Below are 25,537 nucleotides of genomic sequence, written 5' to 3'. Positions count from 1 at the left end.
AGCTCACATAAACACTGCTTTGTCCTGTTGTGGTCTCTTCTGAGCCACTCTCTTCAGGTTTAGTTGTGAGATCCTGGCCTGTGTGTGTCTCTGGCCCTCTCTTCCTTATAACAAAACGATCCATTTTAAATTTTACTGTCCTGTTGCTTGTTTGCTGCTGACAAAATGGAGGAATCGCAATTGCTCCCAAAGCATGTGACATCCATGTTTGGGAGGCGTGACCTGCTCTCTGCCTCCCTTGAGGCAGGAAGATTACGTTGATTTAAAAAATATATATATTCTGCGTCTCCGATTGTGCAAATCCGCACGCAACTGCCGCAGCAGCAGGCTATTAATAATGCCGGCTGCAATCGGCCTTCAAAATGGCCGCGAACATTTTAAAAAAACGTGGCCACACTGCGCATGCGTGCTCCATCATCGACGCGCATGCGTGCTCCATCATCGGCGCGCATGCGCATAGTTTTGTGCACCGATGATCGGGCACACATGCACAGTGCGGCCGTGTTTTTAAAATATCTTCGCGGCCATTTTGATGGCCGATTGGAACAGGCATTATTAATAGGTACTGCGGATTTGCGCGATAGGGAGCGCCGTGATGGACGCCTCTGCGACCCTCCCGACATCCGCCCACGACCCACCTGCGGGTCGCGCCCCCGAGTTTGACAATGCTTGGGCTAATGGACGTTTGTTTATATTAAGAGAGTTCATGGAGAGTAAATAATTAGAGACATTTGTGTTCAGCTTCGTGAGATGAGGTAGTTAATGGGAGGAGCCAGAGGCTGAGGCAGTCAGTTGTTGGGGTTTCAGTTTAGTTTTCAATTGGGATGTGAACAGAAGACAAGCAGCTGCTCTCAATACAGTTCAGTTAAAGATCTGCCTGTAGACAGACTAACAGTTTATTTTCAAGCATTACAGTTAAAGATTTGACTGGGGACAGATCCGAAGCAGTTGATCTCAAGACCGTGAGTTAAAATGATTGCTTGTGAACAGGGTGGTCAGTTTAAACAGTAAGTTGCGACAGGCAAGGATCTGCAACTGGTTCTTGAAGGATATCGCTTTCTCAAAGTGGTTAATCCAAGTGTCTCTTTACAAGTTTTCCTGAGTCTGCTAACTATTTGACAGTGGATTTTGGTTTGAGATGGGTGTTGTTTGAGTGGAAATAAAAATAGCAGTTATAGGTTATTGTGTTGATGAGTATTGTTTAATTGGTAATTGAAAGCTATTTGTATTTATAATGAAGTTATTAATACTGTTGGTAATAAAGTTTGTTTCAATATACCATATCCCTATTGTTGCCTGAAATCACTCCTGGGGCAAAGTATCCTTTCCACACAGTCTTACAAATTAAATTAATTATTGGGATTTCTATCCGGCATCCCTGCAACGTTTATGGTCTGGTCCGGGATCGTAACACTTGTGTTTTAGGATGCGTTAATAGAATGTGGTAGTGGAGTGGCTATGTGATTGAATTAGTAATCCAGAGAACAGGAGTTTAAACATTACTCATGGTAGTTTGAGATTTTGAATTTGGTTTTAAATAAAAAAATTTGGAAATTAAAAGCTTGACCTGGAAAAAGTGAATGAAGGCTGAGTGATTGTCATAGAAACTTAACTGGTTCAATGTCACCCTTAAGGGGAGGAAACTGGCTGTTGTTAGTTCCATGCCAACATTGTTAGCCTCTACTGCTCTCTGTAGTGTCCACCAATACACTTCAATTGTATTAAACTGCTTTCAGCTAACCACCAACAACTCCTCTTCTAGGTACTATGTCCAAAGTGGGCGTTGGTGAACATGAACCTCCATTGGATTGGTCCATAATTGGCAAAATCCTATTTTGATTTGTTGCTGCCTTCTGCAGTGTGGCCGAGGAAGATGCAAATCACGTGAGAATAGTGTAATGGTGGAATGCACAAAGTGGAGCTGTAGTTCACTTTGTGAAGACTCTTGTGCAGTTTTAATTGTAGTAGTTCTTGACTGGCAAAATAAAAGATTGTGCACCTCAATTAAGGGATTGCTTCTTCAATTTGTTTTATGAAACTAAAACATGTTTTCATTCATAATGAAGGACCAAGGTCAAAGCTACAACTTAAACTGAAACTTCTCATTGAAATGGGAAATGGAAAATCAAGAAGTGCAAATATTAAATGGCATCTGAATTTGGGTGATGCTACTATAGCAGTGGGAGCAGGTAGGGGGGGTCAAGAAGATTAGTTGACTTTGCCTTGCAAGTATAGATCATCACTAATTGCTACTTGATTTGACCTCTTCATTTCGGCCATGGAGATTTACTAATTTTTAAGAAAAAAAACTGGGCTAAACATTCCAGCAGATTTATTTTAGATCCGTGAACCTAGTCCCAATTCTGGCAAGAAAGACACCAAAGTATTAAACAAATTACACAGACTACTGAGCAGAGGAAGGAAGTCAAGCCTTACTGTGCAAGAGCAGGCTAATTTTTTTTTTTCAATTGGTTAATCAAATCCAAACTAGAGTCCTTCCATTAAAGAAACCATACTAAGTTTGAGCAATCAGTGTTGCACTCAATTATTCTCATCTGAAGGGACTGAAATATACATTGATAGTGTCACAGGTGACAGCAGCCTTTCCGAATGCATCAAGGAGTTGCCAAGGTCCAAAATCCTTCATCTTCTCTGGCTTAAATGGACAGTCAATGTATTAAAGACAAAACTCATTAGAAGACAGACTACTTTCATTACCCAGTTCCTTGGCGTATTACGGCAGAGGAAAACTCCCCAAAATAAATTGGTTAAAATGTGAATTACATTGGTTGATCAATATTCTTGACCTTTGTCATTGGTACGATGGCCCAGGGTTAAATAGACATTAGTAAGGCCACAAGAGAAAATGCTGGAAAACCTCAGCAGGTCTGGCAGCATCTGTAAGGAGAGGAAAGAGCTAACGTTTTGAGTCCAGGTGACTCTTTTGACTCCTTACAGGTGCTGCCAGACCTGCTGAGATTTTCCAGCATTTTCTCTTTTGATCTTACTAATGTCTATTACTCAGGGTAGCATTGTGGATAGCACAATTGCTTCACAGCTCCAGGGTCCCAGGTTCGATTCCGGCTTGGGTCACTGTCTGTGAGGAGTCTGCACATCCTCCCCGTGTGTGCGTGGGTTTCCTCCGGGTGCTCCGGTTTCCTCCCACAGTCCAAAGATGTGCAGGTTAGGTGGATTGGCCATGATAAATTGCCCTTCATGTCCAAAATTGCCCTTAATGTTGGGTGGGGTTACTGGGTTATGGGGATAGGGTGGAGGTGTTGACCTTTGTTAGGGTGCTCTTTCCAAGAACCGGTGCAGATTCGATGGGCCGAATGGCCTCTTTCTGCACTGTAAATTCTATGAAAACTTCTGTGGTCTCAGATTCCTGCGTTGGGTGCGATTGCGATTCCTCCATTTTGTCAGCAGCAAACCAACAACAGGACAGTAAAATTTCAGCCATACTGTTTAATCACAACAGCATTATGCTATATGTCACCTGCCTACCTGATGGCAAACTAGGCGTTCCAGATAAATAGGATGTGTATTGTTTTCCAAGGGGATCAGTCAGAAATCTGGTCTCTGCAAATTGTGTTGTAAATAGAAGCAGCAAAGCTAATTGCCACATTGTCATTTGCCATATTATATCTTGCCTGCATGTTGAGCTGAATTCTGTATCTATCTATTCACTGGGGTGTGTCAGTCAAACCGCCCAAGACCGCAGCAATTTTATTTCAGCACTTCCTCTTCACCTGTGCCACGTGCCAGTGAGGCTAGAAATAGGAAGATAGAGCAGCTAAACACGTGGCTAAACAGCTGGTGGAGGAGGGAGGGTTTCTGTTATCTGGGAGCTCTTCCGGGCAGGTGTGACCTATAAAAGAAGGACGGGTTGCATCTAAACTGGAGAGGCATAAATATCCTGGCCGAGAGGTTTGCTAGTGTCACATAGGAGGGTTTAAACTAGTATGGCAGGGGGGTGGGCACGGGAGCAATAGGTCAGAAGATGAGAGCATTGAGGGAGAACTAGGGAATAGGGACAGTGTGGCTCTGAGGCAGAGCAGACAGGGAGAAGTTGCTGAACACAGCGGGGCTGGTGGCCTGAAGTGCATATGTTTTAATGCAAGAAGTATTACGGGTAAGGCAGATGAACTTCGAGCTTGGATTAGTACTTGGAACTATGATGTTGTTGCCATTACAGAGACCTGGTTGAGGGAAGGGCAGGATTGGCAGCTAAACGTTCCAGGATTTAGATGTTTCAGGCGGGATAGAGGGGAATGTAAAAGGGGTGGCGGAGTTGCGCTACTGGTTAGGGAGGATATCACGGCTGTACTACGGGAGGACACCTCCAAGGGCAGTGAGGCTATATGGGTAGAGATCAGGAATAAGAAAGGTGCCGTCACAATGTTGGGGGTTTACTACAGGCCTCCCAACAGCCAGTGGGAGATAGAGGAGCAGATAGGTAGACAGATTTTGGAAAAGAGTAAAAACAACAGGGTTGTGGTGATGGGAGACTTCAACTTCCCCAATATTGACTGTGACTCTCTTAGTGCCAGGGGCTTAGACGGGGCAGAGTTTGTAAGGAGCATCCAGGAGGGCTTCTTAAAACAATATGTGGACAGTCCAACTAGGGAAGGGGCGGTACTGGACCTGGTATTGGGGAATGAGCCCGGCCAGGTGGTAGATGTTTCTGTAGGGGAGCATTTCGGAAACAGTGACCATAATTCAGTAAGTTTTAAAGTGCTGGTGGACAAAGATAAGAGTGGTCCTAGGGTGAATGTGCTAAATTGGGGGAAGGCTAATTATAACCATATTAGGCGGGAACTGAAGAACCTAGATTGGGGGCGGATGTTTGAGGGCAAGTCAACATCTGACATGTGGGAGGCTTTCAAGTGTCAGTTGAAAGGAATTCAGGACCGGCATGTTCCTGTGAGGAAGAAGGATACATACAGCAATTTTCGGGAACCTTGGATAACGAGGGATATTGTAGGCCTCGTCAAAAAGAAAAAGGAGGCATTTGTCAGGGCTAAAAGGCTGGGAACAGACTAGGCCTGTGTGGAATATAAGGAAAGTAGGAAGGAACTTAAGCAAGGAGTCAGGACGGCTAGAAGGGGTCACGAAAAGTCATTGGCAAATAGGGTTAAGGAAAATCCCAAGGCTTTTTACACGTACATAAAAAGCAAGAGGGTTGCCAGGGAAAGGGTTGGCCCACGGAAGGATAGGCAAGGGAATCTGTGTGGAGCCAAAGGAAATGGGCGAGGTACTAAATGAATACTTTGCATCAGTATTCACCAAAGAGAAGGAATTGGTAGATGTTGAGTCTGGAGAAGGGTGTGTAGATAGCCTGGGTCACATTGAGATCCAAAAAGACGAGGTGTTGGGCGTCTTAAAAAATATTAAGGTAGATAAGTCCCCAGGGCCTGATGGGATCTACCCCAGAATACTGAAGGAGGCTGGAGAGGAAATTGCTGAGGCCTTGACAGAAATATTTGGATCCTCACTGTCTTCAGGTGATGTCCCGGAGGACTGGAGAATAGCCAATGTTGTTCCTCTGTTTACGAAGGGTAGCAGTTCCGTTGTTTAAGAAGGGTAGCAAGGATAATCCAGGGAACTACAGAGCCTTACTTCAGTGGTAGGGAAATTGCTGGAGAGAATTCTTCGAGACAGGATCTACTCCCATTTGGAAGCAAATGTACGTATTAGTGAGAGGCAGCATGGTTTTGTGAAGGGGAGGTCGTGTCTCACTAACTTGATAGAGTTTTTCGAGGAGGTCACAAAGATGATAGATGCAGGTAGGGCAGTGGATGTTGTCTATATGGACATCAGTAAGGCCTTTGACAAGGTCCCTCATGGTAGACTAGTACAAAAGGTGAAGTCACACGGGATCAGGGGTGAGCTGGCAAGGTGGATACTGAACTGGCTAGGTCATAGAAGGCAGAGAGTAGCAATGGAAGGATGCTTTTCTAATTGGAGGGCTGTGACCAGTGGTGTTCTGCAGGGATCAGTACTGGGACCTTTGCTGTTTGTAGTAATATAAATGATTTGGAGGAAAATGTAACTGGTCTGATTAGCAAGCTTGCAGACGACACAAAGGTTAGTGGAATTGCGGATAGCGATGAGGACTGTCAGAGGATACAGCAGGATTTAGATTGTTTGGAGACTTGGGCGGAGAATGGCAGATGGAATTTAATCCGGACAAATGTGAGGTAATGCATTTTGGAAGGTCTGATGCAGGTAGGTAATATACAGTGAATGGTAGAATCCTCAAGAGTATTGAAAGAGAGATCTAGGTGTACAGGTCCACAGGTCACTGAAAGGGGCAACACGGGTGGAGAAGGTAGTCAAGAAGGCATACGGCATGCTTGCCTTCATTGGCCGGGGCATTGAGTATAAGAATTGGCAAGTCATGTTGCAGCTGTATAGAACCTTAGTTAGGCCACACTTGGAGTATAGTGTTCAATTCTGGTCGCCACACTACCAGAAGGATGTGGAGGCTTTAGAGAGGGTGCAGAAGAGATTTACCAGAATGTTGCCTGGTATAGAGGGCATTAGCTATGAGGAGCGGTTGAATAAACTCTGTTTGTTCTCACTGGAACGATGGAGATTGAGGGGCGACCTGATAGAGGTCTACAAAATTATGAGGGGCATAGACAGAGTGGATAGTCAGAGGCTTTTCCCCAGGGAAGAGGGGTCAATTACTAGGGGGCATAGGTTTAAGGTGAGAGGGGCAAGGTTTAGAGTAGATGTACGAGGCAAGTTTTTATACACGAGGGTAGTGGGTGCCTGGAACCCGCTACCGGAGGAGGTGGTGGAAGCAGGGACGATAGTGACATTTAAGGGGCATCTTGACAAATACATGAATAGGATGGGAATAGAGGGATACGGACCCAGGAAGTGTAGAAGATTGTAGTTTAGTCGGGCAGCATGGTCGGCACAGGCTTGGAGGGCCGAAGGGCCTGTTCCTGTGCTGTGCATTTCTTTATTCTTGGTTTGTTCTTAAAAGGGATTCAGAGGGTGATCGGTGTGGAGACATTCTGGGCATAAGAAGTTTTAGCTTTTGAGAGCAATTAAATAATTTAGGATTCATCGCTTTGGGGAAGGGGGCATGTTTTGAGATTAAATTTATAATTATGAATGAAATTGCAGTGCAGAAGGAGGCTATTTGGCCCATCGAGTCTGTACCGATCCCCTGAAAGAGCTCCCCTGCCTAGGCCCAAACCCCACACTATCCCTGTAACTCCACCTCAGGCCAATTTATTATTTAATTTAAGAATACCCAATTATTTTTTCCCATTAAGGGGCAATTTAACATGGCCAATCCACCTACCCTGCACATCTTTGTGTTGTGGGGGTGCGACCAATGCAGATACGGGACTGACCCACCAACCACATCTTTGTATTGAGGGAAGAAACCGGAGCACCCAAAGGAAATCCACACTGTCACAGGGAGAAAGTGCAAACTCCACACAGTCACCCGAGGCCGTAACCGAGCCCAGGTCTCGGGCGTTGTACGGCAGCAGTGCTAACCACCGTGCCACCCAAAATTGACACTTACCCTGTTAAATTGTTCATTCAGTGAATGATTCAAATACCAGGTAATGGTAATTTATATATTTGGGAATTCGAAGTAAGAAATTAGATAAAACTTTCCCGAAATGAGATCAAATTTCCCCCCACAGAATAACAGGTTAGAGAAAGGTCTAATTGTGTTAAAGGTAGCTGCATCTTTGGAAAGAGAAAAATCATCTTTGAGTGATTATGGTGAGAAACTGGGTAGCTTGGATAAATATCTTTTAACATGGAGTTTGTTGGACTTAGTGGGGTTTACCCTGCCTCAATTTTTTTTCCATCCACAAGCTACAATGCCTGTCTTGGATGGCCAAATATACAAGTCGAAAAATTGGCAAAGTGACAACCAGCCTAATGTACCTTCAGACTTGGGTTTTGATCTAGCTAACATTGATGAAATGTATGTAATTCATCCCTTTTTCTTCTCCATCTTGCCTACACCTGAACAGAATTGTGACTGTTCCACTGAACAAACATGTACATCAACTAAACTGACAATGGTGGTTTTTTGGAGGAGGGGCTATTTTGGAGGAGGGGAAGGTGCCGCTAGAAGGGATCAAGGCAAAGTGGGAGGAAGAGTTGGGAGAGGGTATGGAGGGGGGTTCTGGTGTGAGGTTCTCCGGAGGGTGAACACCTCTACCTCTTGTGCGAAGTTAGGGCTGATACAGCTGAAGGTGGTGTATAGAGGGCACCTTACAAGGGCGAGGATGAGCGGCTCTTTGAGGTGGTAGAACATGTGTGTGAACGTTGCCGGGGGTGGGGGGGGGGAGCAAACCACGGTCACATGTTTTGGTCCTGTCCAAAGCTGGAGCATTACTGGAAGGAGGTGTTTAGGTTAATCTCTAAAGTGGTCATGTGAAACTGGACCCGGGCCCTTGGGGTGTTGGACCAGCCGGGGTTGGAAAAGGGCCGGAGGCAGATGTTGTAGCCTTCGCCTCGTTGGTCGCCCGAAGGCGGATCCTGTTAGGGTGGAGATCAACCTCTCCACCCTGTGTCCTGGCGTGGCGGGGGGACCTACTGGAATTCTTGATGCTTGAAAAGGTCAAATTTGAACTGAGGGGAAGGATGGCGGGGTTCTACAATTCATGGGCGTTATTCCTTATGCACATTTAGGGGGGTTGGGGACTGGGAAGATTTGGGAGAGGGGGTCTGTGTTAATGGTGATTGGGTGATTCCTGATTCCTTTTTGTCACTTGTTTATGTTAACATGCGGGCTAATGTCTGGGGTTTGGTGGGAGGATTGGATCGTTATTGATATGGGGATTGACATTACATTCGTTCCTGATCATTGTTAATTGTTGGGTGTAAATTTGGGAGAAAATGTGAAAAAGGAGGAGAATAAAAAGTATTAAAGAAAACTAAACTGACAGTACTGAAATTAAATGCTTTGTGCAAGAGTTTAAGTGTCACCAGTGCATTGTGGCTAACTTCTGATTGGAAGTTATGCCCCATTTTTATAATAGTTAGAAGCTTTAAATTTGATTTAGTCTGTATTTACTGAAAAATACTTTTCACTGTACCTCGGTACACGTGACAATAAACAAATCCAATCCAATCCATTTTGGTTTGTGATCTAACCTGTGAATCTTTGGATACCAAAAGTATGGAAACTTCCCTTTCCAATTGAACACTTCCCAATTTTGAAGATTTGATTTCACAAGTTGTCTGCCTGTTGCTACAAACAAACTATCGTAGCTATATCCTTGTATTTTAAAGATAATAAAGGGCTGGTGTGGTTATCATAAACTGACACGGGGCCTAAATGATGAAGCTGCATTTAATAAGAATATGCATGTTAAAATGCTGCAAGTTCATATCAAGCTAAAATACGTTTTTCTCTTAAAGCTGCCTGTCAACATGGCTACACCACGACTTCAACGTACAATGTCCCGAACAGGTGAAAGTTTATACAAGTCACTAGGATTGGAGAAAGGAGCTACACCAGAGGAAATCAAAAAAGCATACAGGTATGAAAAACATATGTTTTTTTAAAAATCGTTTGATTGTACTGTTCTATTTGAAACCGTGACTATTTAATGTTTTGCAATTTAATTTTCCAATAACTATTCTGTGAACTTGTCATAGAATAGTAGAGTTTTATCATTCAGTATTTTGAAACGTGTTTGAATACTTTACAAATGCATTTACACTGTTTACAGTATGGGGTTGCTCTGTTTACTGCTGGGTTAGATCTTCAATTTTTATGCCCACTGCACATATGGTTGATGTTTGGATACAGTGGCAGGAACATTTAGCAAGAGCCAGGTTTTCTGAGGACCATGTTGAAAACAGGTTTGACGCAGAGAGTCTGGGGGAAGCCTGGAACTCGGAAGTTACAACCCAATTGTTATGGGGTGCTAGTTAGCCAATAAATGTTGACCAGAGCACCAGAAAAACTGTTCTTCAGGCTTGATGAGATTTTTATCTGCCTGAACAGTTACTGTTTTTCAATGTAACATCCCAATTGAAAGATGGTACCTCCTAACAATGAATATTTTCTTTCAATACTGCATTTAAATATCAGTCCAGATTATATTCATTTTCGACAAACTAGAAAATGCAGGAAAATCTCAGCAGGTCTGGCAGCATCTGTAGGGAGAGAAAAGAGCTAACGTTTCGCGTCCGATGACTGTCATTTTCATTCATTTGAGCATGAAGAGCTTTGTGCCAAGACCACATTTATTTTTCAGACCAAGGTGGCAGTGAGCCTCTTGTATATTTTCAGTCTGTTATGAATACAGTTCTACAATAGGGTTGGGAAAGGAGTGCCAGGATTTTGACCCAGCCACAATTAGGAAAAACAATGAAATATACTTGTCAGGATGGTGTAGGACTTGGAGGAGATATTGTTGCTTTTATCCTGTTAGATGGTAGAGGTTATGGGTTTGACAAGTGCAGCTGAAGAAGCCTCAGCAAGTTACTGCAGTGCATGTAGTAGATGGTGCACACTGCAGCAACAAAACACTGATGGAGGAGTGAACGGTTAAACCACAAAGAGTTTGCTTATCGTGTAGGCAACATTGTCCTGGATAATGCCAAACTCCTTAGTTGAAGCTGTGCCCTTCAAGGCAATTGGAGAATATTCCTTCACTCCTCTGATGTATGCCCTGTTGATGGTGGAAGGGTGTTGGGAAGTCAGAAGGTGAATTGTTTGCTGCAGAACACTCACATTTTGAACAGCTTTGACGAGTATGTGTAGTTGGTCCAGTTAAGTTTATAGTCAGTCTCTGCTGCCTCACACTGCCGAGGACCCGGGTTTGATCCCGGCCCCAGGTCACTGTCCGTGTGGAGTTTGCACATTCTCCCCGTGGCTGTGTGGGTCTCACCCCCACAACCAAAGATATGCAGGGTAGGTGCTTTGGCTACTCTAAATTGCTCCTTATTTTGGGGGAAAAAAATAATTTGATACTTAAGTTTCTAGTCAATGATGACATCCAGAACATTGATGGTGGAGGGCCCTGCGATGGTGCAAGAGCATGTATTTGAAGGTGGTAGGAGTAATTTTGAAGAAAAAAGCAATTAATAAAGCGTATGGGACCCTGGTCTGTAACAGAAAGCCAGGGGGTTATGCTTAATCTATATAAAACATTAGTTCAGCCCAACTTGGGTGTTGTCGAGTTCCAGATGCTACACTTCGTTTTCTCACTGGAACGAAGGAGGTTGAGGGGCGACCTGATAGAGGTATACAAAATTATGAGGGGCATAGACAGAGTGGATAGTCAGAGGCTTTTCCCCAGGGTAGAGGGGTCAATTACTAGGGGGCATAGGTTTAAGGTGAGAGGGGCAAGGTTTAGAGTAGATGTACGAGGCAAGTTTTTTACGCAGAGGGTAGTGGGTGCCTGGAACTCGCTACCGGAGGAGGTAGTGGAAGCAGGGACGATAGGGACATTTAAGGGACATCTTGACAAATATATGAATAGGATGGGAATAGAAGGATACGGACCCAGGAAGTGTAGAAGATTGTAGTTTAGTCATGCAGTATGGTCGGCACGGGCTTGGAGGGCCGAAGGGCCTGTTCCTGTGCTGTACATTTCTTTGTTCTTTGTTCTCAGAAGGACCTGAAGCTTTTTTGGTGAGGGTACAGAAGAAATTTATCCGAAATTATTCCAGGGTTGAAGGGTCAATTGGGGAAGCTGTGGTTCCCCTTGGAGGAGAGGTGGCTAAGAAGATTGATAATCTAAAATAATGTACGGTTGAAAGTAAAGAGAAGCTGTTTCCAAAGATGAAGGAAAAGTATTGGGAGAATACAGATTTACGTTTAATTTGTAAAAGAATCAATTGGGAGGAATGGAAGAAATTTTACCCAACAAGTTCCTAAATGGATTTTGATGGATATTACTTCAACAGTAGGATTCAAAAGGGAAAATGAAAAAAATTACAAGACCAAAGAGTAGGAGACTGCGACTAATTGGATAGCCCTTTCAAAGAGCAAGGACAGACATGATGGACTGAATGGCCTACTTTATGCTATTTTATTCTGTGGTAATGCCATTCTCAAGGGAGGTGTTTTTTTTATATCCAGCTGAGGAGAGCTGTCCTCAGTTTCATGTCACATCTAAAAAATGACACCCAAAGGTGCAGAATAAGGGGTCAGTTTACTTAGGGCTGAGATGAGAAATTTCTGCATTCGGTTGTGAACCTTTGGAATTGTCCACCCAAGAGGGTGGTGGATGTTTCATTGTTGAGTATATTGAAGGCTGGGGTAGACAATGTTTTGATTTCTTAGGGAATAGAAGGATATATGGAACAAGTGGGAAAGTGGATTTGAGGCAGATCAGCTTTGTGAATTGGTGCAGCAGGCAGTATGGTCTACTCCTATTTTTCATGGTCTTGTGGGAAGGACTTAGCTGGTGATCTTCCGCATTGTCAAATAGGTGCTGATATTTAAGTTCTCTTGGCTAGGGGCGTTTTAGTTTTCTTCTTTCATGGGATGTGGCTGTCACTGGCAAGGCCAGCATTTGTTGCCCATCCTTAATTGACCTTGATCTGAGTGGTTTGCTCGGCCATTTCAGAGTCAAGAGTCGCACGTAGGCTGGAGCAGGTCAGATTGGCAGATTTCTTTCCGTAAAGGATGAACCAGATGGGTTTCATGTCACTTACTGAGACTACTCCAGATTTTTATTAAGTGAATTCAAATTACACCCAACTGCTGCATTGGGATTTGAACCCCTGAGCCCAGAGCATGAATTTGGGCCTCTGGACTACCCAACAGTGACGTTACCTCTACACTACCATCGTCCGTTAGTGTGGATATTTCTGAAGCTCGGGTCATTACAGAAGCCAGGATGTTGCTGGGACTGTGCTTGCTGTACCCAGTACACTCAAATTGCATGCTTTAATAGTGCAGTGTGGCTGGAAATTGCAGTTGGGTTTAGTGTTGCAATTGGCTCTGCTTTCTTCACCTCTTGGGAATGGGAGTCACCATCTCACTGGTTTTGCCAAAGTGAGCTTTCTTCAAGTCTGCCTGTAGGTGTTCAGATACCCATGAGTGAGCCAGAGCATCTCTTATGCAGCTTGACCACCCTGATGTCTCTTTGTTTGTCTTCCTACTTCAAGTACCTCTGAAGAGAATTCCCACTGCTAAATCCATTGGTGCAAGTAATTGAGTTGTGTTTAAGAGCAAATGCAAGAAAAAATACTTCAAGAAAGCTAAGAGCTGGCTAAGAACACTTATTCTAATATTGCTGAGTTCTTTCCATAAGCTCCTGTGTCCTTACATTCCCTAATGTTGGATGCCTGTTCTGTGGGTTAGACGCAAAGTTCTGCTAGCCAAAATGCTAGTAAATAACATGCAGGGCAAATCAATTTCCAGATTGAATGTTGAGGTAAAGCTCTGACTTAAGGTAGGATTGACCAATTCTGATGTTCGCTGTCCATGGCAAATCTTTTGAGATATAAAATGAAATGAAATCTGCCTACGTTCTCCATTCCGATTTGAGTTTTAAAAAAATGATAGCCAGCAAGGTTAATTAGCTGAATACAAGGAGTCAGCAGTGATGAGGCTGAGCTGCTGAAATTACTGAACTGAGCGTGAATGAGACTTGAAAAACCATTTTTTGTGTATAGTTTAGTTGTAATTTCTGTTGATTAAAATGACCCCCATATACCAGTAGTAATTTTCCCGCATCATAAACACTTCAGTTTTTCTTCTTGCCTTGTGCAATATTTAATTCTGATCTTGCTTCATCTATTGTAAAAACTCTTCTGTAAACTCATCACACTATTTAACGAGTGCTACTGAGTTGCTTTTAGTTCAAATTTAATTTCTTTATATTGCACCACCATCTAAATAAACTAATTTGAATGCTGATACTTGATCAAACGCAGAGTCAAAGACATTAATGTGGTGATCTGGTTTGTGAACCAGGCTTACAATGTAAAATGTAACTTTATGATCGTGGTACTACCTATTGAGAATGAAGTTGCTGTTCAGGTAGTTATATGGTTAAAGAAGCTGATTTAATTTCCAGTTTATTTTGAACCAGTTTATTTTGAATCCGACACTAATAGAAAAATAAAATACTGGAAATATGAATGAAAAACAGAATGTGCTGGAAATGCTCAGCATATCTGGCAGTAGAAATGTCTTTCTCTCTACACAATGGCTTCTTGACCACCTGAGTATTTCGAACATGTGGTTTTTTGAGACATCCTTGGCACAAGAACAGTTTGTCTTCAGCAGCGTCTGTGACCAGTTTATAGTCTTGAAAATTTTACCATTTTGTTTTCCAACCAGAAAACTTGCTCTCAAGTATCACCCAGACAAAAATCCAGACAATCCTGATGCATCAGAGAAGTTTAAAGAAATAAACAATGCAAATGCTATCCTGAACGATGATAATAAGAAACGCATCTATGATGAGCATGGCTCAATGGGACTGTATGTGGCTGAGCAGTTTGGAGAAGAGAGTGTCAAATACTACTTTTTGATGAACAAATGTTGGTTTAAGGTGGGTTTCATTTTTCTAAATCTAAAGCGGTTGAATTTATAAACTGCATCTTAAAATTTAGAAACGTTTACACAAATCCTTTGCTTATGTAAAATCGGTGTGCCGAAGTGTTTCTGCTATTCCTGATATTCAGATGTTCATCGCCAGTTTTCTTTCTTTTTTTTTTTTTTTTTGCTACATCAAAATGAAACATACCTTAAAGCTGGCTATTGGTCCAATACCATGAATAGGTTTTGGAGTACATTTCTGTGTAGCTAATGTTTCTGACCTGTATTCAATTCAATTTACCTTTAAATGTCCATATGGAAATTCATTTTGAGTACATTGCTTGTCTGTTAGAAATTGCATATAGAAATAATAACAAAAAATTGCCCGATCGCAGAGGTCTAAATTAAAAATGTATTTAAAAACGATTCCAATTCTTTAAAATAATCAGTCAGAGTCCCACCATGCGTACATATCCTCATCCATACGTCAGACGTCTGTTAAAAATTCTTAGAGAAGCGCGCAAGCAAGTTCAGAATCTAATTTTTTTTTTTCCTGCAACCGAGGGATTTTAGCTTTTGTCCTAAATGAAACCGTTATAGTGAGGCAATGATTCTCATTGCTCATGACTCTTTTAACTTTGTCAAAATCCTTCAAGAATGGGTTTCATCAAGAACAATCTGCTATTCGGGGCGGCACGGTGGTGCAGTGGTTAGCACTACTGCCTCACAGTGCTCAGGACCTGGGTTCGATCCCGGCCCCGGGTCACTTCCGTGTGGAGTTTGCACATTCTCCCTGTGTCTGAGTGGGTCTCACCCCCACAACCCAAAGATGTGCAGGGTAGGTGAATTGGCCACGCTAAATTGCCCCTCAATTTGAAAAAAAAAAAGAATTGGGTACTTTTATTTAAAAAAAAAAGAGAAAAATCTACTGTTCATGTACCATTCCTGCCTGGTTCAAAAACTTCTGTATTCTTAAACAACAGTAGCAGGAGATACACTCAAATGATAGAACTCAACGACAGCTGTGCAGAAAAGTTTCATGACTAGAATCTTCTCAAACGGTTTTAATTTTGGCGTCATATCATCATGTATGTCCCTTGGCCACCACATCTGTACACTGCTCCAATTCAACTTATCTCTTTAATACCTAGATACTTTAGTAATTATTTCAATGTTCACATCATAAATCTTAATGGGAACAGTATTGTTAACTATTTTTTCCTAAAGTCTATAACTAGTTCTTTCATCCAGTTTTTATTCTATTTAAGAGAATTGTTATCACACCATTTTACAAACTTATAATAATCTTTATAATCATTATTAGCGTCACAGGTAGGCTTACATTAACACTGCAATGAAGTTACTGTGAAAACCTGAGTCCCCACACTCCTGCGCCTGTTCAGGTACACTGAGGGAGAATTCAGAATGTCCAATTCACCTAACAAGCACATCGGTCGGGACTTTTGGGAGGAAATCAGAGCGCCCGGACGAAACCCACAGACAGTGACCCAAGCCGGGAATCGAACCTGGGACCCTAGCACTGTGAAGCAACAGTGCTAACCACTGCCGTACAAACTTCTCTAAGTTCCTATAGTTGCTTGGTTATTCCTAGGAGACCCACAAGTACTATATCATCAGCATACTTCAGGATCGTTATATCATCAGACTCTGACAATCATTTGTGTAAAGGATGAAAAGCAGAGGTGGTAGTATATGGCCCTGAGGGATCTAACATTTCTGAACATGGGCTCTTGAGTAAATCCCAGAAACTAATAACTGTTGGGTCTTGTTGTGAAAGAAATCACTGATTCAAAGTAGAAGGTTAGGATTGGCATCGAGGTTTTTCAACTGCTCAATAAACTTGAATGTTTGCATAGTATTAAAAGCTGAAGAAAAATCATCAAAGGTAGCGCAAGTCTAGTTGCCTAATTATCTGTATGCTGTTGGATCATATGGACCAAGGTTAGAACAGCATCTTCCACTGACTTAGGAGATTGATGGGCGTACTGTAACTGATCATTATGTTGAACAAGAGGACCTAAAAGACATTGGCACAATGTGATTGAAACACATTATGATTATCGATGTAAGAGCAACTAGTCTGTAATAATTCAGCTCAGCAAGTTGCGACTTAGAAGGAGTCCATTTGGCTATGGAGTCTGGAACTCTGGAAAAAGTACCTACCCAGGTCCTCTACCCCGCTCTATTCCTGTAACCCCACACATCTTTCGACATTGTGAGACGATCCACCTAACCTGCATATCTTTGGACTGTGGGAAGAAACTGGAGCACCCTGAAGAAACCCACGCAGGCACGGAGAAAGTGCAAACTCCACACAGACCATCACCCAAGGCCGGAATTGAACCCAGGTCCCTGGTGCTGGGAGGCAGCAGTGCTAGCCACTGTGCTGCCCTGACTTCTATGCAACTGGGACAATAATGGCTGATTTCCAACAGCAAGGAACAGAATGTGAAATAATTTCTAAAATACCAGAGAAAGGAATTGTCAACTGTTGAGAACATGGCGTAAAACATTTCTGCATGTAACTCATGGATTCACTCGCTTGAATTGGTTCTCCACCTCCCATTTGTTGATCATAACACAAGTCTTCTAATTTGTGAGGGCAGCGTGGTGGTTAGCGATTCACGGCACAGAGGACCCGGCTCGATCCCGGCCCCGGGTCACTGTCTGTGTGGTGTTTGCACATTCGTGCCTGTGTCTGCGTGGGTCTCACCCCCACAACCCAAAGATAATCTTCATTGTCACAAGTAGGCTTACATTAACACTGCAATGAAGTTACTGTGAAAAGCCCCTAGTCGCCATGTTCCGGCACCTGTTCGGTACACGAGGGAAAATTCAGAATGTCCAATTCACCTAATAACACGTCTTTTGGGACTTGTGGGAGGAAACCGGAGCACCCGGGGGAAACCCACGCAGTCACGGGGAGAACGTGCAGACTTCGCACAGACAGTGACCCAAGCCGGGAATCGAACCTGGGACCCTGGCACTGTGAAGCAACAGTGATATGCAGCGCAGGTGAATTGGCCACTCTAAACTGCCTTTTAATTGGGAGGAAAAAAATAATTGGGTACTCTAAATTTTAAAACAAAAGTCTTGCCTCCCATCCATTGACTCCATCTACACCTCCCGCTGCCTGGGGAAAGCGGGCAGTATAATCAAAGATCCCTCCCACCCGGCTTACTCACTCTTCCAACTTCTTCCATCGGGCAGGAGATACAGAAGTCTGAGAACACACGAACAGACTCAAAAACAGTTTCTTCCCCAATGTCACCAGACTCCTAAATGACCCTCTTATGGACTGATTTCATTAACACTACACCTTGTATGCTTCATCCGATGCCAGTGCTTTTGTAGTTACATTGTATATGTTGTGTTGCCCTATTATGTATTTTCTTTTATTCCCTTTTCTTCTCATGTACTTAATGATCTGTTGAGCTGCTCGCAGAAAAATACTTTTCACTGTACCTCGGTACACGTGACAAACAAATCCAATCCAATTCATGAGGTGCCGAATCACATGTTCCTCAAATTCTTCATTTTCAAACCAGCTTATAACTCCACTGAATTCATTCCCATCATGAGGATGATTTGCAGTCAGAAAGGAGTTATTTCTCTTTCAATGCAAAGTGTGTCATGCATCTCTAGGATTATTTGTCCAAAGCCAGTTATGCAGCCGATCTTTAGACACCCGTTTCGCATTCTGAATTTCCTTTCTTGTGTTGATTTTCAGTTCACCAAGTTTGTCTTTATTCCCTACATTAAATGCAATTTGTCTTTCCTTCATTATTGCTTTTAAGTCATAGTCATAAAATCCCCATAATGCAGAAGGAGGCCACTCGGTCCATCAAGTCTGCACCGACCCCTCGAACGGCCACACCACCTAGGCCCTGTCCCATTCTTGTATCCCCACCCTAAGGGGCATGGTCAAACCACCTAACCAAATCTTTGGACTGTGGGAGGAAACCAGAGTACCCGGAGGAAACCCATGCAGTCACGGGGAGAATGTGCAAAGTCCACACAGGCAGTTACCCGTGGTTGGAATGGAATGCTGTATTATTCCTCCTTTGGCATATGGCAGTTACAGGCATCTTTTCTCCTTAGTACTCCTAGCATCCCAGTTTTTATTTTTCCCCCAATGTTTCTGACCTGTTTCCAAGGCATCTACTTGTTTGTGGTATTCCAGGTCATGGGGTGATACTTATTCCTCAACTACCCTGTGTCTTCTGATCTCAAGCCCAGTCCTTAAACTGACCTAGATGCCATGCATCTTGGTGTGGCCACCACCCACCCCTTTTCATATTCTCATAGTAGCCATAGGCCTTCTTGATCCCTCCTTACCTGTTGATGTCTGCCTCCTGCGTAGATGATGCTATGGGCAACTTGAAGCATATTATTTTAACGTTCAGTATTTTGCAATTGATTTTGAATGAACTTGTCCTTCTGCAGTGAGCCCTTCGCTATTTCTGTGTTCTCCCCAAAGCTATTTCCGTGCCCGCCCTTGTTTTTTGGTGGTCTTGTATCACTTCTTTGATTATGCTTAAACTGCCTCCGTCTCTCCCATCCTTACCTATTCTGATCCATATTGTTTCTGGAAACTGATGGTTTCATAGTAACTTCATTGCAGTGTTAATGTAAGCCTTCTAGTGACAAAGATTATTTCAAAATTTTTAGATGATGAGAGGGCACTGTGGGAATTTGGGGAAAATTGAGGGACGAGATATGGAAAGGGTCAGAAGAGGAAGCCATAAGGTTTGGGGAAAGAGGAAGGAGGGATTGAAAACCCAGGTCCCTGATAACGTCTTGCATTCATGGAGCATAATAATGAAAATGCACTTACTACTGAACAATGCTGTTATTAAAAATGCAGTTTGACTTAATCACCACAAATTGATGTCCCTGATATGTTTTGAGTTGCTGTGAGAAACAACTTTTTTAGAAGTCTGTTTTTTGATTGCCCCCCCCCCCCCCCCCCCTCCCAATCTATCCTCTTGTACATTCTTTACCTCTGCTTTTTTAGCTGCTATAAAATGCGCACTGAAACTTGGGTAGTGCAAGTAGTTGCAATGTTTAATGGAAATCCAATAGGTTAGTTGTTGGAGGAATGCTTTTTTTCAGAGAAGATTATATAATCTTCTAAGAGCCCTGGGCTTTCAATCCATCTTTCCTCTTGCCTACCTTACTGCCTCCTCTTCTGGCCCTTTCCATATCTCCCTCTCTTCTTTCAATTTTCCGAAAACTCTCACCCTGCCTTCTGATCATCTACTAGCAGTTTCCAGAAATAAGTTAAATTAGAATACACCTGGAAACCAGAATGAACTTGCTGTGTGAGTCAGTGCTGCATTGATTCAAAATCAAGAGCTGTGATTTGAAATAGTAAATATAAACACTTTACTCTTATTCTTCTCTCCTCTCTCTCTCTCTCTCTCTCTCTCTTCTCCCCCCCCCCCCACACACACACACACACACGCGCCTTCAAAAAATGCCTGCTTTCTCTGTGCCACTGTATAGACTCGCGCAACTGATCGAATATGACTATTTGGAGTTGGGATGTTTGAGTAATTGCTTAGTACATCTTAGATACAGATTTGGCCTTCTGGTATGGCTCGTATGTTTTGTGGACTATTGTAGATTTTGCCTACCATAATATGCAATAACAATTTATAGTTAACCCATAGTGTGTTTATTTTCGAAAGTGCCAAGCAAAGGTATTGATGAGGGGCGCTGGTTGGAGAACAGGAAGAGGATGGGAGCTTAAAGATGGAGCTGCCATGATCCAACAAAATGGTAGATCATGCTGGGTGGACAAAATGGCCTCTTTGTCCTTTTGTGTTGCAATAAACTTGTTCATGATTGCAGGAAACTAAAATGTTTGAGCATTTTTTAGTTGTGACCCTGCTAAACCACATTGCAGAAGTTTGTCCTCTGCATTTTTTTTAGCCTGAAATGGTGGTGTGAAGTGTACACTTTAAATTGGTGCAATGTTTTTAATGCAAGTAGTTTCATTTTGAATTTGCATGGTTTAAGATAATGGAAAATTCCCTGAAACTGAAATGTTTCAATTGAGATTCAACTAACAACTCCCATGATATTTTAAAAAATAATTTTGACTACCCAATTATTTTTTTTCCAATTAAGGGGCAATTTAGTGTGGCTAATCCACCTAACCTGCACATCTTTGGGTTGTGGGGGTGAAGCCCACGCAGACACGGAGAATGTGCAAATTCCACACAGTGACCTGTATCGGGGATGGGTCCTCTGCGCCGTAGGCAGCAGTGCTATCTGCTGCGCCACCATGCCGCCCAAAACTCCATGATCGAAAATGTGTCAGAGCTCTGGATTTTTTTAGCTCCAAATTCTGACATTGATCTGAGATAGTCTCTTTGATCCCAGTAGGCTCTTAATACATTTGTGAATAAAGTCAGGTGATGAATGTTAAAAGTAGTTCAGTTACTCTATTTGCTTATTAATGTCATAGTAAGTAGAAAGCTCTTTCCCTACAATTTTAACCATAATTTTTTCATTATGTGGCAGGCTCTTCTTGTATGCTGTGGCATTTTCACAGGATGTTGCTGCTGTTGTTGCTGTTGCTTCTGTTGTGGAAAATGCAAACCATCAGGAGAAATGGAAGATTATGATGTTATCAATCCTGAAGATTTAGAGGCACAGATTAGAGCAGAACAAAGTGCGGATGGTGGTAAGTCTGTACAAATGGTTACTATTTGTTAGCTGTGAAGATATTTTGTTTTTCATTAAGATGTACAAGGCAAACCATTTATATTAAATTGACCATTGGAATTCAGCAAAAAAGGCTTTTTAAACAACATTGCCAAATTAATCATTCGGGCAAGTTAGCCAAGTTGTCTTTATCTAGAACTGCTGAGCTGTAAATAGTACATGTCAGTTCAAGATGTGTAATGATCAAGTTTGTTAATCAGTTTTTGAAAGTATAAAGTACAATGATTCAGATACTGGAAATATTCATGTACATCTGGTGCTGAAAGCCTGATGTGAAGATTATTCTCATTTTTGTGATTTAAGATGGCTAAATGTTTTCCTAAATGTACAGAGGTTCCCAGAATTCTATGTAGTATTCATCTTGAATGTGACCCATGAGTACAAGAATACATTCTGTTTTCTGTTATTAACTGTGATGGGATTTGATACTGAAGTGTAATGTTGCACATAAATGAAAACTTTGTATTGCTGATAGGTACATTTTCAGGTGCTTGTGTTCCAAAAGTAGAAATGGCATCAAAGATTGTTGGATACTGCCAATATGGGATGGAATATTCCCCAAGTTAAATTACCTTATTGTGACAAAATGTTTCTTGATGGAATTTGTTGAAAAGCATATGGTAAAATGATTTCCATTGCTAGCAGTTAGCATTATATGTGCAGTCATGAGAAAATAAAAATTGTTAATATTTTTTGGAATAATGTTAGCTGAGAATAATTGAAAGCAATGTTTTCACCACTGTTGAAAGGGCCCTTGCTAATAGCCATGGACCAAGTTTGATGAGGGAGATGAGTAACGGCAGAAAACTGGAACAAAGAATAAATAACCTGTTAATAGAACCCTGTACTGGAAAGTGTTGACAAAATAATTGAAGGAGACCAATCAAGGGAAAGTTGTATAACTCCTACTTGAAAGCATGTTGAAGAAACATTTTGTCACTCCATTTAGTTGGTTAAGTTTTAAATGCATTCATTGTTGGAATTATGTTTTTGAACATTGGAGTCTTAGTGTAACATTGTCTGAAACTTTTCGAGTTTCCATCGTCTCTCAGTCCCAAATTGTCCTTGTGTCAGAATTCCTAAACTTCACAGTTGGAAAATCTCATTTGTTATAATTAGCTGAGACAATTGTTTGAGCAATCATTGTTGCACTTTACCACAGAGACATTGTAACTTTCTGGTCCTGCTGTTTGTTTCATTATATTTATCAAATAATAAATGGCACTGTGATTTGTGCCAAACTGTTTCTAAACTTCAATTGTTTAGCCCCATTTTTTTAATTTCAAAGTATTTTGTCAAGAATCAGACTTGTGCTATAGAGACCAATAAAGTACAAATTTTATTTTCAGTCAAAGACCACTACACGACTTGGTGCTTAATCTTTGAGCACAGCCATAACAGGTGTTGATACACCAGTTAACAAGTGTAACTCATGCCATATTATAGCAAGAGCGGTGGCATTCAATAATTCCCTCTTCTGACATTTTCCTAATTTAATGCACATACTGTCAAAATTATTTGTGTTCAATTTCCTCACCCAGGGACAAGTAACAAATGCTTTCCAAAAATATAAATTGCTTCATTCGCGTTTAATTTCTATGGTACAAGACCAAACTCTTCAAAAGGTAGCACAGTATGCTAATTTAAAATGTGTAATTTGTATATAGACCATGCTATGGGAGCAAGAGTTGTTAGGTATGTGGTTTTGAATACATTTGTATCATTATAGGACCAGTTGGGTGTATAATCTGCCTCAAATTTTGCATTGTCACAATCTTAATCCTAAGGATTGTAACCTTAAATTCCAGGCTTTTATCTATTAAATTTGATACTTGATTTGATCTCTAATTGACCTATGGCTTATTTAAATTGTTAAGCATGTCTGTTGTGTTAAAAGGAAAGAGCAATATGGTAGTACAATTTTACTGGATTAAATTGCCCCAAAATATTGCTTCAGTCTATTGAATATCCCAATCTTGAATTAAAAGTCAAGTCTTGACTGAAGCTTTGGCTCTTTAATCACAAAGTACAAACTGCTGAGCAATCTGCAGATAGAAATGGTATAATATGGATTAAATCAAAGCAGTCAGTATTGTATAAAATTTACTCAACTACTTTTTGGTGAAAGAAACGTTTTGCCTTTTCAGTTTTATCCCTCTGAATTTGAGAAAGTAAGCTTTATTCTAAATTGCTTTGTGAGTTGGTGTTAACAAGTAGGTTCCCATATACGCTGCCATTTTGCACCTGAGGCAATTAATGTCCTCTTCAATAGCCACACTACCACATCAGTAAACAGTTTGTGTAGCACTATAATTCATAACTGTTCTTTTATAGGGTGGAAAGTATTGAAAAAGTTTAAATGACTAAATATTGTTTCCTATCTCTAATTGACAAACCACTACCGATTGGCAAAATTAGAATGGTCGCCAACATTTTGAGACTAACAAGTAGAACTGTCGTCCCCACATTTCTCTTCACGGAGGTGGTTTAGACAGGCATGATGAATTACATACTTCGCAATTAATAAGATTATACAGTTTCATTTGATTGTAATTAAAAAGTAGTGCATTCTTAGAGGAAGTACAGTAGAAGAGATATGGAGGCGGTGTGCGTACATTTGGAGGCCTAAGTACAAACCCTCGTTGACGCATTCATCATGAGGTATATGAGAGAATGGGCCTCATCCTAAACACCTGGAAAACAAAGGTTCTCTACTAGCCCCCTCCTGTCACACAATACCCACCCTCATCCATCAAGATCCAATGTGAGCCCTTGGACATGAACAATATGGATCATTTCCCATACCTCGGGAGCTTCCTCTGTGAGCAGACATTGAAAGACGAAATCCAACATAGACTCCAATGTGTCAGTGCAGCCTTCAGACGCCTGAGGAATAGAATATTCGAAGACCGGGACTTTAAACCCAACACCAAGCTCATGGTCAAGAGCAGATGTGATTCCCCACCCTCGTGTGCATCAGAAACATGGACAAGGTACAGCAGACACCTTAAATCCTTGGAGAGATATCCCCAACGCTGCTCCCTCAAAATACTGCAAATCCACTGGCAGGGCAGGCGTACCAGCGTGAGCGTCCTCTCAGTCCAATACCCAGGTATCGAGGCACTGGTCTCGCTCGACCAGCTGCGATTGGCGGGCCACATTGCCCACATGCCCGACACTACTCCCAAAACAAGTGCTCTACTCTGAGCTCCGCAATGATGAGCAATCACTCTTGATAGCCTTCCTAAATAAATACAACATCCCCGCTGGCGCATGGGAATCACTTGCCTGAGAACACATGAGCTGGAGAAAAAGGATCTGCCAATCGCCTCGAGCATCGTAGGATGGAGCACACGTGCGAAGCGTAAACAGCCGAAGGAGAGCGCAGAATCCAGAGCACCCCATCCACCAACCTCTTCAAGCACCACCTGTCAAACAAACCTGTGGCAGAGTCTGCGGAGCCAGGATCAGGCCTTTCAGCCACCGCAGAATCTACCTCCCTGGAGTGGAAGCAAGTCATTCTTGATGCTGAGGAACTGCCCAAGAGAAGAGCTTGATCAAGTTCACCTGGGTACTTCATGGCTTGCTCTGCCACTTAGGAAAATTTTCCTTGGTATTGCAATTCTAACTAATAACTGAGACGGTATCATGATGTATTAACTTTCCTCATGAATGGGCCCTGTAATTTGAATTGTGTGCAATTAGCATGCAGTACAAAAGCCACTGCAATCCTAGACTAGTAAAGCTCCTAAGGAAATGTCTGCGAGAATGCTTCTTCATTCCCAAAGGCGATGGAGTAAAATTGTGCATCTTAAAAAAAGTAATTACTCACCTGTGAAGTACTTTGGGATATTCTGAGGAAATTAAATTTGCCAAATGGATGGACATTTTCTCCCTCCTTTATGTATTTCATTATTCCCCTTTGTCCTGCAGTTCATCAATGTCCTTATTTCTCTCTTTATACCTATCTATATTGATTTCAAATCCTGTTCTCACTCTGCATTTATCCAACTCGGTTTTTGAAATAGTGAAAGGACTAATGATCAAATTTAAAAAAAATGTTTTTGTTGTTGCAAAAATAAAATGTTGCAGATGCTAGAAATCTGAAATAAAAAGAGAAAATACCAGAAATACTCTGGTTGGGCAGCATCTGTGGAGAGAAAGTGTTTTGGGTCAATGACTGGTCTAATGAAGAGTGATGATGTGCTGCATATGACCAGGGAGTGTGGAGTTGAGTGCCAAGCAACTGATTAGATCACAAACCAAGAACTGTGACCAACT

General features: G+C 42.0%; 1 protein-coding gene across 3 annotated transcripts in view; it reads left to right on the top strand.

Moving 5' to 3' along the window:
- dnajc5ga (DnaJ (Hsp40) homolog, subfamily C, member 5 gamma a) overlaps positions 1-25,537 on the top strand; it is a 68,639-nt gene that overhangs the window by 17,929 nt on the left and 25,173 nt on the right. For all 3 annotated transcript variants that reach the window (XM_072499026.1, XM_072499024.1, XM_072499025.1), the window contains exons 2-4: positions 9,409-9,530; positions 14,300-14,513; positions 21,053-21,215. In XM_072499026.1, coding sequence (XP_072355127.1) covers positions 9,421-9,530; positions 14,300-14,513; positions 21,053-21,215 — 487 coding nt within the window. In that variant the 5' untranslated portion in view covers positions 9,409-9,420. The remainder of the gene's footprint in view (positions 1-9,408; positions 9,531-14,299; positions 14,514-21,052; positions 21,216-25,537) is intronic.

Source organism: Scyliorhinus torazame, chromosome 4 (genome assembly GCF_047496885.1).
Source record: "Scyliorhinus torazame isolate Kashiwa2021f chromosome 4, sScyTor2.1, whole genome shotgun sequence".
In the NCBI taxonomy this organism is placed as follows: Eukaryota; Metazoa; Chordata; class Chondrichthyes; order Carcharhiniformes; family Scyliorhinidae; genus Scyliorhinus; species Scyliorhinus torazame.
This window is presented reverse-complemented; position numbering and strand designations above follow the sequence as displayed.